Raw genomic sequence first — 14,437 nt, 5'->3', positions numbered from 1 at the left:
AATTTGAGATTAGCAAGAAAGTATATGTCTATAGATTACGACTAGATCAGAAAATGTCTCGCAATTAGATTCCAACCATCTTTACATTCAAATACATACAGATAAGGAAAAACATGGTTAAAAGACTACTCGCTTCATCCGGTCAAGTATATACTAGTTTTGGGAAGTAATGCGTGTTGAACGTTTAGCAGAATGGCCGAAGAAGTTATATGAAGGAAGAGGATATAATAGACTTCAAATAGTTCATTTTAAGTAGAGAGAGGCAAAATATGATATTTCACATTTTAAAACATGCCTGGCAGGGCAACGAGAACAAGGATTTTTATGTTTTATGGTATATAGATCTTTATCTTCTTAGCATATTATTATTACTATTAAACTACTGAAATAAATTTTATTTAGTCAAAATACATTTAAAATTTTAAAGGAAATTTAATTTAAACAAATAATACCGTTGTGATCAGTAATAATAGAAGTTGATGAATACATTCAATTTTCTTTAACAAAATGTAAATAGTATAATTACTTATCGGGCGTATAAAACACATTGTAATACTTCAAATCATTCACCTGCTAATGTTTCTCGACAATCAAATGAAATTTAAATACTCCCTCGTACATACTGTAAACGTTTCATTTAAATACGATTAGTCGTTTTCAAGCTATAGTACTTTGAAATGGGATGGAGATTTTAGAGACATCCTGATTCTGTACATATTATATGCTTCCTTTCTAAATTTTGATATCCTTTCTTATTTTCTTTATCATGCACCTTTTTTTTTGGCCGCGGTGGCTCAGTGGTAGAGCTTTCACCTCTGGTGCTTGGGGTCCCGGGTTCGATCCCAACCCCCGCCAAGTGAGCTTTGTGGTGGACAAACACCGTGTGCGTGGGTTTTCTCGGGGTTCTCCCGTTTCCTCCCACTTTCTTCATTCCACCATTTCAGTCATTACTCATCATCACCGTCTCCTTTAGCTTAACCGGCATTACTGTGCGATGTAAAACTCAAAGATTTCATTTCATTTCTTTTTTCATTTTTTCTTTTTTTTTCTTTTTTTTTTAACGAGGTGGAAGGATAATGTTTTCTGGAATATGCAACAGTAACCTGTATGATTTGCAGCTTTCTCCAGTCTTATAAATATTTTCTTTCTGTTTATGTGCGTATCTAATGTTCACATTTCGCACTCTCCTTTTTGGAAGTAAGTAGCTGATATTTTTTTTAAAAAAAATGACAGAAATCACATAAATGGTCAAGTGCTCAGAAGATAAAAATTACAAATTGAATTTTCGTGTTGCTATGTGATATGTTACAAATAGTAAATATACAGAAATATTTTATTGTTTAGCACTACAAACTTTGACATCCCATACAAACTAATGTAAATTACATGTCTATAATACGGGGTTTGTAAAAACATTACGAATTATTTTTATTTGAATGATTTGTACTCATTCAAGAAGTTCGTTATTTTTGATTCCAACTAGAAATACAATACTATTTGTCGGCGGTGGAACAATGTTTCTCGAAAGTCACATTCAATTTCACAGAAAATATTGGTAATATAGGAGACTTCCTAAAACTCAGCACTCGATAACTTGGCAGTCCGGATAGCTTGGCCACACTCTGACAGGGCGAGAAAACCCTTACAGCGCGAAAAACAGCAGGACATTACACATTTCTTTTTTTAAAAAAAAGAAAGAAAAAAAAAAGAAAATAGAAAGAAATAAAAGAAAAAAGTAGTCAGTTTTTGCAAAGTCGGCTAGTTAATTTTCATTATAGACAGCTTTATGTCTTCATAACGTATTTTTCTAGGGTCTGTCTTATCAGATAAATTGCTGTATAGTGTGTATTCTCTCTTGTATCTTCAACTAATCAATACATACAAGTACAGTACTGTATTTTCTGAGAAAACACTTGTACTTATTCTTGTGTAACCCCACTCCCGATAACCCGGAATTTTCACAAACTCAGTCACCCTTTGGTCTACATTAGGCCGAGATTTCGGTACTGTACTGTATTTTAATTGGATTCCACTGTGGGCAAATGCAAGCTTACAACTGTTGTGTGATACTACGAGAAACATGTTGCGGCAGGTATTAAAATCAACATCACACAACTTTTCAGTAATTATTTTACGAAGTTGATGAATATCCAATGGTTTTCGATTGTACATTGCATATTTTGTCGATTCTCTCTCCTCCTCCTTCAGAGGTAAAAGTCTACATGTGTGAGATCCAAGAACCATGAGAATCTTTCAGTAGATCCACGACGGACGATTCAACGACTCGGTTATGTCTCATTGAGCCATCCATTTAATGGAGTAATTAATAAAATGGTGCACTGTCTTGCCGAAAGAAGAAAAACTGTTCGTGATAACACTCAAACGTAAAAAGTATGTATTCAGCGTATCAAAATACTTAAACTTTACACAATCTTTCTACCTACATTTAATCAATATTAATAATCGTACACGTGGCATTGTTTGCATAAATAGAAATCAAACGTAAGATTTTACACACTACCCTATGGTGTGATTTCAGGTAATTCATTTCGAAGTTTTTTTTTTTTTTTTTTTATAAGAAAACTTACTACTTTCAGAAGAGCATTTTCCATGTCTTTAACCCAACTGCTGCTTGCGTTACCATTGAAACCATGGATAATAAAAAAGGTCATTTTCTTTGGATTGAAAGTAGATCCTGTCAGGCTAATTTTTGGCCTAATTGGAATTAAATGTCGTTTTGATTTTCTGCAAACAAAAATGAATAAGTATATTTTAATATGAATAAGTATATTTTGCTATATTTAAAATCGAAACACAAATATATATGTGTGTAACATTTTATATCACTTTCTCTATTTACTTATTTAAGAGTTAGTTGGATGATACCTTTGGATATATAATTACTTCTACCATATATAAAGTTGAGAAGCAAAATCTAATTGTTTTCAAAATGAAAACGGAAAAGAACTGTAACTTGATACTAATGAACCTTTAATAGTCATCAATATAGAATATCTTTTTTATTTTGGAGACAAATTTGTACCTAATACAACTTTTTGTGTCTAATTACTTATGACTTTCAAACAATCATTATTACTACATATTTTATAAAGTTTCAAGCTACTCTAACTTGTTGATCACTATTAAGTTATTCTGGCTCTCCATTTCATATTGTATATATATATATATATGTATTCTACAAGATATTCTACAAGTACTTTGGAACATTTTTACCTATATAAACCGAGAGGTCACAAATCAACAATTTCTGAGCAATTTGCACATGTGAGATTTCATTGAAATTTGCCGGCTAGAGAGAGGTGCGCGAGAAGGTTTTACCCTGACCTACTTCCAAACATCGTAGGGTGATGAAAGTTTACATGTATAATCCTGCATACCTATGTAAGTCATGCGGTAGTGTACAGCTCGTAACTTTGCACCGTTGCTGTGTTATAGCTCCGAACGTGAAAGAAGGTATAGTAGTCCAAAATCCATTACTGCACCTCAGAAAGTAGCGTGGCAACACCTCAGAAGTATTTGCCCCCAGGAAACAACTGCATGGTTGAGGATGTGCGATCAAGAGAAAACGCAAACTCTGACGAATTTCATACCCAGGCATTTATAGGTCGCCATCCGGCATATTTACTGTTTTCTTAAAGAAACTCGAAAGTCTTTTGGACTTCATACGAAAAGACTTTGAAAAAATGATCATCTGTGGTGATATTAATGTAAATTGGATAGTGGAAGCAAAAAAGAAATCCGATCTACGAGATCTGCTGAATGTGTACAATCTCCAAGCGCTAGTGGATGTACCGACACGTCATAATAAAAGTGCTCTAGATCAGTTCATCATTAGTAAAAATCAATTTGCCTATAACCTTGAAGTATTTGATCCCGGTTTCTCTGATCATGATGCGATTATTTTAAAAATCACTTTAAACAATACCACTGTTCTTAAGTCTAAAGTATACACAGTTACAAAGAGAATTTTCTCCAGTCATAATATGGAATATCTAAATTTCTTGCTTTCTCACGAGTCTTGGAATGGCATATACAATACGTCTAACACTGAATATAAGTTTAAATACTTCTTTGAAACTTTCTTACATTACTTCAATATGGCGTTTCCAAAAGTTACTCGTAAAATCCGGACGTCGTCCACTAAATCGTGGTTAACTAAAGGCATTAAAATTTCTAAAAGTAACCTATTTAGATATAATAGATTACTCAAAATAAATACATCACTTCCTCACAGCTTTCGAGATTATATTTTTAAGTACAGGAGAATATACAGAAGAGTAATTAAAACAGCTAAATTACTATCAAATAGCTCCACAATACTTAATTCTACTAATAAAGCTAAAACTATGTGGAAAATCTTAAATGGTAGAACAAACAACAAAAAGAGCGACTTTGAGTATGTTAAAGTTGGGGACGAAATTATTAAAGAACCTAAGCGGATTGCAGATGTCTTCAATGATTATTTTCTAGACAGTGTACCATTACCTGACCCCATACAAGCGAGTTATGACGATTCGATGAAATTTCCAATGCATTCACATACGATCTTTTTAATTCCAGCAACAGTAGAGAAGTTATGGAAAATATTGAGTAAGATGTCTAATTCGGGATCTTCAGGTTTTGATGAAGTTCCAGTGACTGTTATTAAATTTTGTTTTCCTTTCATTGTAAATCATCTCTGTTATTTAATTAACCTATCTCTTGAGAAAGGATGTTTTCCATCAGTGTTAAAAGTGGCAAAAGTAATTCCTCTCCATAAAAAGGGGAGTATGCATGATGTAAGAAATTATCGCCCAGTCTCCATTCTTTTCACGTTTTCAAAAATTTTTGAATATGTAATGAAGTCACGACTCTGCAATTTTTTGAAGTCATGTAACTTACTATCACCATCACAACATGGCTTCCAAAATAAGAAAAGTATTGAAACAGCCTTGTTTGATTACATGTCCAATATAGCTCTTGAATTAAAAAACAGTAAATATGTTGTTGGCCTATTCATCGACTTATCCAAAGCTTTTGATACAATTGATCATGCTATTCTTTTAAGCAAGTTGTATGCTTATGGTATTAGAGGAGTAGCTTACAACTGGTTTCTCTCTTATTTATCCAGTAGGCAACAAGCGGTACAAATATCAAAATTAGCTGCAGATGGGTTTCAAACAACTTGTTCGTCTTTATCAACTGTAGTCAGAGGTGTTCCTCAAGGTTCCATTTTGGGTCCTATTCTCTTCCTGATATATATAAATGACTTGTTAGAATTTATGCATCCAGCGAAATGTATTCTATATGCTGATGACATCAGTATGATAATATCAGGAAAATCAATAGAAGAAGTTGAGAGGAAATCTGACATTTTTACGGACAAATTAGTAAAATGGATAACAGCGAATAGGTTAATTATAAATCATGATAAATCGATTCTCTTACATTTTCATTTTCCAGGAAAACCGCGTATATCACCTAGAATAAAAATATCTTCTAACTTACTCCAATATTCTTGCATAACAAAGCTTTTAGGTGTAATCATAAGAGATGATCTTTCATGGTCTGCTCATATCTCCACTTTAAACAAGAAACTAAGTAGCGTGTGTTTTGCCTTATACAAACTTCAAGGTACTGTATCGAGAGAAGCACTTCTTAGCTTTTACTACGCCAAGTTTAATTCATTAATTAACTTCGGCATAATACACTGGGGATCTGCTGAAAATAGTTTAAGCACTTTCCGATTGCAAAAGAAAGCGATTAGAATAATTTTTGGGTTACCCACAAAATCGTCATGTAAAAAGGTTTTCATAGAAGCAAAAATTTTAACACTCCCCAGCTTATACATCTATAAATCTATTCTTTTTACTGTGAAAAACAAGCATCTTTTTATCTTTAATAAAAATGTTCATAGCCATAATACAAGACAAGGTAGTGACATATTTGTGATGCATCAAAAATATGCTAATATAAGCAAAACCGTGTACATGAATTGTGTCAGATTGTATAATAAACTTCCTCTGTACTTGAAAAATATGACCAATGTTTCCATTCTTGGTAAGACTTTATATAATCTACTCACTGAAAAGTGCTATTATACAATTAAAGAATATTTAAATGACTCATTAACTGAAGAGTTGGAAACAGATACTTACCCGTGAGTACATGCCTGGTGTGGTAGAAACAGTTACCTAATTATGTGGTTTTGTATTTTTAGAAAGATTGCATGATGTATACTTCTGGTACTTGACAATATTGTATGTTTTTTTTTTTTTCTTTCTTTCTGACAACTGTAATGCTTACATGAGAATTTCTCATGCTTTGTAAGCTAATGAAACAGGCAAATAAATGAAATGAAATGAAATGACATGCATCTGTCTGGCCAACATTCGACCAGTGAACGGATGCGTTGTTTTCCAGGAGGCGGACACCTTTTGTCTGCATGCCACACTCTAAGATTTCATACATTCCTGTAACACACGCAGCAGTGAGATATAGTATATCCTTGTAACTGTGGAACCCTTTGCCTGGAAAGCAAGTTGTAATACTCCATGTTAATCCCAAATAAAATTATCATTACTTTGGTCGCTCAAAGTTGAACACGGACGCTGTTATTGGTTTTACTAGGTTTTCCCTTGTTTTCTTCACTCCCACTAGGCGAAGGCAGGGATGGTATCTTCTAGAAGGCCAGGACCAGTTTCTTCCGAAAATCTAGACCCACCTAAAGGACCGGTGCGACCCCTCAGTTGGAGGTCCACACCCTTCCTTGAGTCATTCCTTTGCATATATACATAAATAAATAAATAGCTATCGAATACATCGGTTTAAGAACTGAAAACAAAATTACAACCATTGCCGTACCAATTGCTGCAATGACAACCTAATGTTATAACTTATAAGGTTTCTACAAAGGTAAAAATTAAACCTTGGAAAGTCATAACACAATAACACATTTAGCACTGTAGTACTATCATTATATCCCATTGACTTGATCTCTAGTATTTCGTTGCAAGCGCTGCTATCGTCTGAAGGAATTCCACTTATTTTCTCTCGCTTAGCAACAGCTGAACCCTTATTGGCTCAACGCAAGAGTGTGTAAGGGTGTGAGTTTTAGTTCGCAGTTTTGCCACAGCTCAAGACATTTTGGCAGCACAATAACAAAAGATTGTGAGAAATAGAAACAGAGCGTAGCATGCAGACAAAAGGTGTCCGCCTCCTGGAAAACAACGTACCCGTTCATTGTTTGAATGTTGGCCAAACAGATTCATGACCCTGGGTATGAAATTCGTCAGAATTCGCGTTTTCTCTTGATCGCACACCATCTTCATTCCACCTCTTCCTAACCATGTAGTCATTTCCTGGGGGCAAGTACTTCTGCGATGTTGCCACGCTACTTTCTGAGGTGCAGTAATGGGTTTTGGACCACTACACCTTACTTCACGTTCGGACCTATAGCACAGAAACAATGCAGAGTTACGAGCTGCACATTACCACATGACGTACATAGATATGCGGGATTATACCTGTAAACTTTCATCGCTCTACGGTATTTGGAAGCCTTCTCTCGCACTTCTCTTTAGCTGGTAAATTTCAAAGAAATTACACATGTGCAAATTGCTCAGAAACTATTGATTTGTGACCCCTGGGTTCATATAGGTGAAAATGTTCCAAAGTACTTGTAGAATATCCCCTTGCAACGAATACATCAAATTACCAGTCACCCTGTATATATATTATAAATATAAATAGATAGATAGATAGATATAGATATAGATATATAGATGTGAGCGATTCGAGCAAACATAATGGTAAGTGAAATTGAGTTATTAGATGGAATGGGTTGGAATTGAAATATAGAACAACATGTAGGTAATTTAATTTCAGCATGTATCCTTTGTTTAATCTGTAATTTATCTTATTTACTAGCAGAATACCTGTCCTTTGCATGGGGAGAACACGTTTCATTTTGGGCATAAAGGGCACCAATCAACTTAGGGATCCCAAAAACTATGGATTCGATACTAATATCGGTAATTTTTGATCATTTTTATATATCTCCCCCTCCCCTAAGTTGCGCCTTCAAAGTGAAACGATAAAAACCATCCCAGGCTCGAACCTCAACTATGTTGAAAATTTGATCGAGATCGGTCGGGTGGCTCAAGAGATGTTAATTCACAAACGTAGTCACTTTCATATTTATATACATACAAATTGTTTATTTTACATTTGTGTTTATCCACAAATGGTGTGTCCACTTTAGATGCACTGTAATACAGTGTAAAATGTATAAAAAAGAATGAAAATAATCAATATAATCAATACAGTGTTAAATAGTTCCTACATGGCTATTTACTATAGTTGTGTAATATTATTAGCGGATCTCGTACTGAGAAAATGGCGTCTAAAGATGAAACATACAGTCGACAGATTGTAATGCGCCGCTAAAATTGATCTGAACCTTAGCGCATTACATGATATTTGGACAAGTAGCAATTTGCATTCTTGTCTGTATCAGAGGATTTAAATTTAAATCAAGACATTTTTCGAATCGAAAAAATGTTCTTAAGAAGATAGAGAATATAAAATGGAAGTATCAACCCTGCGAATTATTTTATGGATTTAATCTTATAGTGTCGAGGGATTGACAAGTGCGAAACTATTGTGCCAAATTTTAATTAACTTTCCAGTAAGTGTTGAGGATTATTTTACAGTAAGGCATGAATAAAATATAATGGATTTCTGAAGCTATTATTTAGCTCAGGGGATTCTATCCCCTCTCCAAATTCTACACACCATCACGTCTAAACTTTCGACATGAATTTATAAATATTTGTAAAATAAAATGTCTCATCAAAATTTTCTGTGGTGCATGCTGCATGAATATAATGAGTAGACTTGATAACATGTGTTTGTAGCTGCTATTAAAGGCACTAAATTTTCTTGCTGCTTAACTTGCATAGGTTCTATAACTTATAAATATGGATGGTGTAATGACGATTCTGGAAGAGCTCACTAAAATACGTCAATTGTATTTTTTTAAGTTAAAAATGTAGATATTATGATATAAATAAATATATATATATAAATGAAAGTATATAAAAAAAGATAATTATGTTAATATAAAAGTTGCCTATAAGTGCACAGATATATTTATAAAAGATGGTAAAGTAAAACTTCGTATATTTGATGTACATGAGCGTAGGAACGTCAGATAGTACCAATCAATGGTTGAGTGAAAATAGAAATGAAATGAACTACTGCAAGATATGCACAAGCAAGACACTATAGCGAGCTATATATACTTAAATAAATATAAAACAAGCTACAAATGTAACTAGATGTAATCGAAAGAAAACCAACTTAACCTAAATACTATTCCTAGTACATGCAAGCACACGCACAACCACAAAACTACTTGACAAATTTAATGATATGGAATTATTATTCATAATGTGATTATTACTGTATTTACTTTCGTTTCCACAATATACATTTCAATGATATAATGTGTACAGAATCATTAAAAAGCTCTTAGAAATTAAGTTTAGTTAACGTTGTATGGTTTTGGTACAAACCAGTTCAATTTGATTACGTTCTGGAACATTTAATTACATTTGCCAGACGTTGTGAATTTTAGATTCCCACTACGTAACATCCATCTCTACCACGAATCTATAATTTTCCTCGGATAAAGAAGGGGAACATCGGCGACTCCGTTACTGGGCCAGAGGCTCAGGTCTCCTCGTAGAGGATTCTGTGCCTTTATTATCTTATACTAACGCCTAACTCATTGGAAGTCAGATACTGTTTTGTGTTGTCTGTCTTGTTGAAGCAGTAAAAGGATCCTAAAACGACATCTGTAAAGTCATCCATGGCAAGATAACACTGAAATAGTTAATGACGTCTAGGCATGGAGGGCGTTAGTGAGAGTAAGCGCATTACAAGATCTCACCGAACTGAAGAGAGTGACTTACTTGAAAGGTCAGTTTCTTCAAAAATCGACAAAACCAAATCTTTGCTAAAGTGAAAATTGACGCCATACAAAACCATACCATTCATGAATCAAAACTAATAAAGTTAGAGAGATGAACGATATGTCGTACATGAAAATATAAACTAAACTATCACCCATCTAACTTACTAAACTAATTAACTCTATGGCCTATGGAACCTGGAGGTTCAATCTCGCATTCACAAAAGCTCTCCATTGACTTTTATCCTTAGCTAACTGCATCCAGTTTCTACTTTGTATTACTATTTCTGCGAGATCCATCTTAATATTGTCCTCCCATCTGCGCCTTGGTCTTCCTAATGGTCGTTTTCCGATTGGATTTCCAGTTAAAACTTTGAAAGCGTTCCTACTTTCTTCCATTCTGGCTACATGACCTGCCCACCTGAGCCTCCTAGACTTGATGACGCTAACAACGTTTGGTAAACGGTATAAATTATGCAGTTCATCGTTATGAAGTTTCTGCCATTCCCCATTCCTGTCCCTCTTGGGTCCGAATATTCGTCTTAGGATCTTGTTCTGTAATACAGTCTATGTTCTTCCCTCAGAGTAAGCGACCATGTTTCACAACCATACAACACAACAGGCATGATTATCATTTTATATATTTTAAGTTTCACATTTATCGACAGAATTCGTAACGGGAAAAAAAGATTTTGAACTTAATAATAATATGAATTCCCTGCTTTTAGTCTACATTTAATTTATTTCTGAATATGATTTTGGTCTGTTAATACTGATCCTAGATATTTGAAACTAGCCACTTTGTCGAAAGTATTATTTGATATTTTAATGCACCCATCATAATTTTCAGTATTACGATCCCGACCACCTTCAATGTATTTAGTTTTCTCTGCATTTACTTCTAGACCGATGTCCCTGCAAGTGTTTAATAAGACCTTTGCATTTCTTTTTATTGTTTCCTCATCATCTCCTATTATATTTACATCATCAGCATACTCCATAACCTGGTGAATACCATTCAGCTATAGGCCCTGGTTACTGCTTTTGATTTTCTTTATAGCAAGCATACTCCAGTACGAAGTTGAATAATAACGTCGACAACACATTTCCTTGTTTCAAGCCATTCTTGAAATGAAAGCTCGTGGACAAGAATTTTCCTACCCGGACTTTACTTCAGGATTTATTTAAACATTTCTTAATTAATCGAGCTAGCTTTTTTGATATTCCAAATTCTGTAAGAATGTTGTACAATAATTCCCTCCAAATAGAGTCGTAGGCCTTTCTAAAATCAGTAAACAATTGATGTACCGGGGTATTGTATTCCCGCTTCTTTTCCGGTGTATATGTCGGATGGTAAATATCTGGTCGATAGTTGATTTCGCCTAAATCCGGACTGATGATGATAACACATCACGATGTATAGGAACTTCTTCAGATAATAAGAAATTGAAAGATTTTTAACAATTCTTATTTGAAACAAAGATAGAAATCACCTGAAAAAGGAAAAGACAACTTTGGCACAAAGAACATGTTTGCTTAGTTAAACACAATTTAAAACATGAATCCTGTGACATTCATAATGTATTACTGGAAGATAAAATAATTTCAAAAACGTAATTATAAAATCATTTAATAACACAGAACTAAATCTGTTGTAAACGTGTCAAATCACCAATGAAAGAAAAATCAGAGCTAGTGATAAAGTCAGGACTATTATAGTCTAGTCGAAAAGCCAGGACTTGCAAAGCATAGCCTAGAGCTTGGACACAGAATTGATTTTACAAATACCACCATAATAGCCACGTGTAGCAATTTTTGGGACACAAACAATAAAAGAAGCCATAGGGCTATCTCACGGGAAAAGAAACAGTCTCAATAGAGACAATGGGTTTCAACTCAGCCCCATCTCCTCGGCCCTTTTCAGGAACAAAAGCAGACATTCAACAAAACCATTCTTGTAGTCAGAACAACAGCCAATCAGGAGCCAGCATTCATCAGTCAATCATAAGCTCTGTCCCTAAATAGTCATATGTAAATGCTCACGTCTCCGAACTCTTCATTACAATCTCTCAAGGTGAATGCGATGACTGCATTCGAAACGTCAGATGTCAATATCTTTACCTGATTGATAGCCGGTGAAGAGTTCCTAAAACCACGTCGCCAGGAAAAATTCAATTCTTTATTCAGCTTGTGATAAATTTATATGTCTTTACGTTCGTAAAGAATTAAAAAGAAAACCACGCGTTTTTCGTTAAAATTTATACTGCTTATTGTTGGAGATGTTTCGTATTGTGTTTTTAGTTTAACGTCCCACGTTATGTACCAAGGTTTAGGAAGACGAGGATGGTGGTAATGGATAAATTGGTGTCATGAAGAAAGTAGGAGGAGACAGAAGAACTTCGAGAAAATCCACGCACATGGTGTTTGTCCACCACAAAGCTTACTTGTCGCGAGTTGGAATCGAGCCAGGATCCCAGGACCCAGGGACAACATACCAGAAATGAGTTGTTCACCACTAAGGTTGGGCGGCCTCATATTCTACTATTTGCTACAATAAAAATGAACATAAAATACGTAAGTAATGTGTTATCTTGCTTTCGTTGGTACACTTAAAGTACTCATAAATGTTCCATCATGTGACGTAGACAGTTTTTTATTATTATTATCATTTCAGAATGGAGCGAAAGCAATAACGAAAATAAATCTGTAGGTTATATTAAATGGCATTACGTGAAAACATTGTTTCAGAATCATTTTGCTTTATGACACGATAAAATGCTTTATCAATTACAAAGACCTTATGTTGTCATTAGAAAATTTCTCGCTTGTCTACGTTGCGGTAGTAGAGAAAATATTCCGAAATTTAGTATACCTTTGTAGTATCTAAACTTCATATTCTATTAAGACATTTGTAGTTAATGTTGTATATATTACTTTATTTAAACGTATTCTAATGTAAATTACACTTTAAGCAAAATATCAGAAAAAATTGGATTATTTGTTCAAAATGGTGGCAAAAATGTTCAAAATGGTGGCAGAAATGTTCAAAACAGTGGCAGAAATGAATTGTAGAACAGTGCAAAATTTAACCCGCAAAATTTAGCGCGCAGCTTTGCATATATGCAAAGTTCACTTTGAAATTGTATTGGACCACGTAGTTTCTAGTTCGGACATAGAAAAGCAGTTTTGCGTATCAGCTAAGATACCCTGTCACTAATAAAGTTTTGAATTTTCCGCTAGATGTCATAGTAAGCCAGCGTTGGTCTCGTTGTATTATTTGCTGCACGTGGAGTTGTCGTCTTGTCATCTTTGAGCTTTTTTTTCTAGTTTAGGTGGACATGTTTTGAACTGTTGACTTTTTCTATGTTAGACAGAAGTGTAACGAGTGCAAAAATGCAAGTATCCTGACATTTGTCGCGTTTTATTGGTTCTATCTTGTTTTAGTGGACTTTGCATACAGGGTTTGTATGATAAGTAATGAGACCAGGTCTGGAAACATTGTTTTATTGATCTGATCTGTACAGGGACTTAAAAGCTTTCGAAGTACTCTCCTCTTGCGTCGATGCACTTCTGCAATCGATGTTTCCACGCTGCAAACGCCCCCTGGAAGTCAGCAGCCGGCATGTCCTTTAGAAATGTGGTCACGGCTGCTTGGATGGCTGTGACGTCTGCAAAACGGGTTCCTTTCAAGCGTGGCTTCAGCTTCGGGAAGAGGAAGAAGTCGGCCGGGCTCACATCTGGGCTGTAGGGTGGTTGTGGAAGGACTTCCACCCCAATCCGGGTCAAAAAGGAGGTCACTAAGAAGGCGGTGTGGGCAGGGGCATTGTCGTGATGCAACTTCCACCGGCTAGCGATCGCCGGTCTTTTCCGCTTGACGCTCCTGTGCAGTCTCTCAAGGACTTGTTTGTAGAAGGCGGCGTTGACGGCTTGTCCTTGGGGTACAAACTCCTTGTGGACCACCCCCACATTGTCAAAAAAAACAATCAACATTGTTTTCACCTTTGACTTCGACATTCTGGCCTTCTTGGGGCGCGGGGACGCAGGAGTGTGCCACTCCGCGCTTTGACGTTTCGTTTCAGGGTCGTACTGGAACACCCACGACTCGTCACCTGTTATGACGTCATCTTCAAAGTTAGGGTCACTGTTCATGAGGTTCAACAGTTCCTGACAACAATCAACACGTCGTTGCTTTTGTTCGTCAGTCAACACTCGCGGCACCAGTTTCGCACAGATTTTTCTCATTCCCAATTGTTCCGTCACAATCTTGTGCACTGTTGTGTGGTTCATATCGAGTTCATCAGCAATCAATCTCAACGATAATCGACGGTCTGAGTTCAGGAGATCCCTCACTTTTGCCACAGTTTCGTCCGTAGTCACTGTTGTCGGGCGTCCAGCCCTCTCCAGATCCTCAACGCTTCTCTCACGGAGCCGTACAGAGGAAGCCCTAGTGCCAACGAAACA

At 35.5% G+C, this 14,437-nt stretch overlaps 1 protein-coding gene across 1 annotated transcript in view; it reads right to left on the bottom strand.

Moving 5' to 3' along the window:
* LOC145667450 (pancreatic lipase-related protein 2-like) overlaps positions 1–14,437 on the bottom strand; it is an 82,369-nt gene that overhangs the window by 55,991 nt on the left and 11,941 nt on the right. The window contains exon 3 of the mRNA XM_081734931.1: positions 2,589–2,745. Coding sequence (XP_081591057.1) covers positions 2,589–2,745 — 157 coding nt within the window. The remainder of the gene's footprint in view (positions 1–2,588; positions 2,746–14,437) is intronic.

The sequence above is a fragment of the Thermobia domestica genome, chromosome 13 (assembly GCF_964235325.1).
Source record: "Thermobia domestica chromosome 13, izTheDome1.hap1.1, whole genome shotgun sequence".
NCBI classification, from domain to species: domain Eukaryota; kingdom Metazoa; phylum Arthropoda; class Insecta; order Zygentoma; family Lepismatidae; genus Thermobia; species Thermobia domestica.
This window is presented reverse-complemented; position numbering and strand designations above follow the sequence as displayed.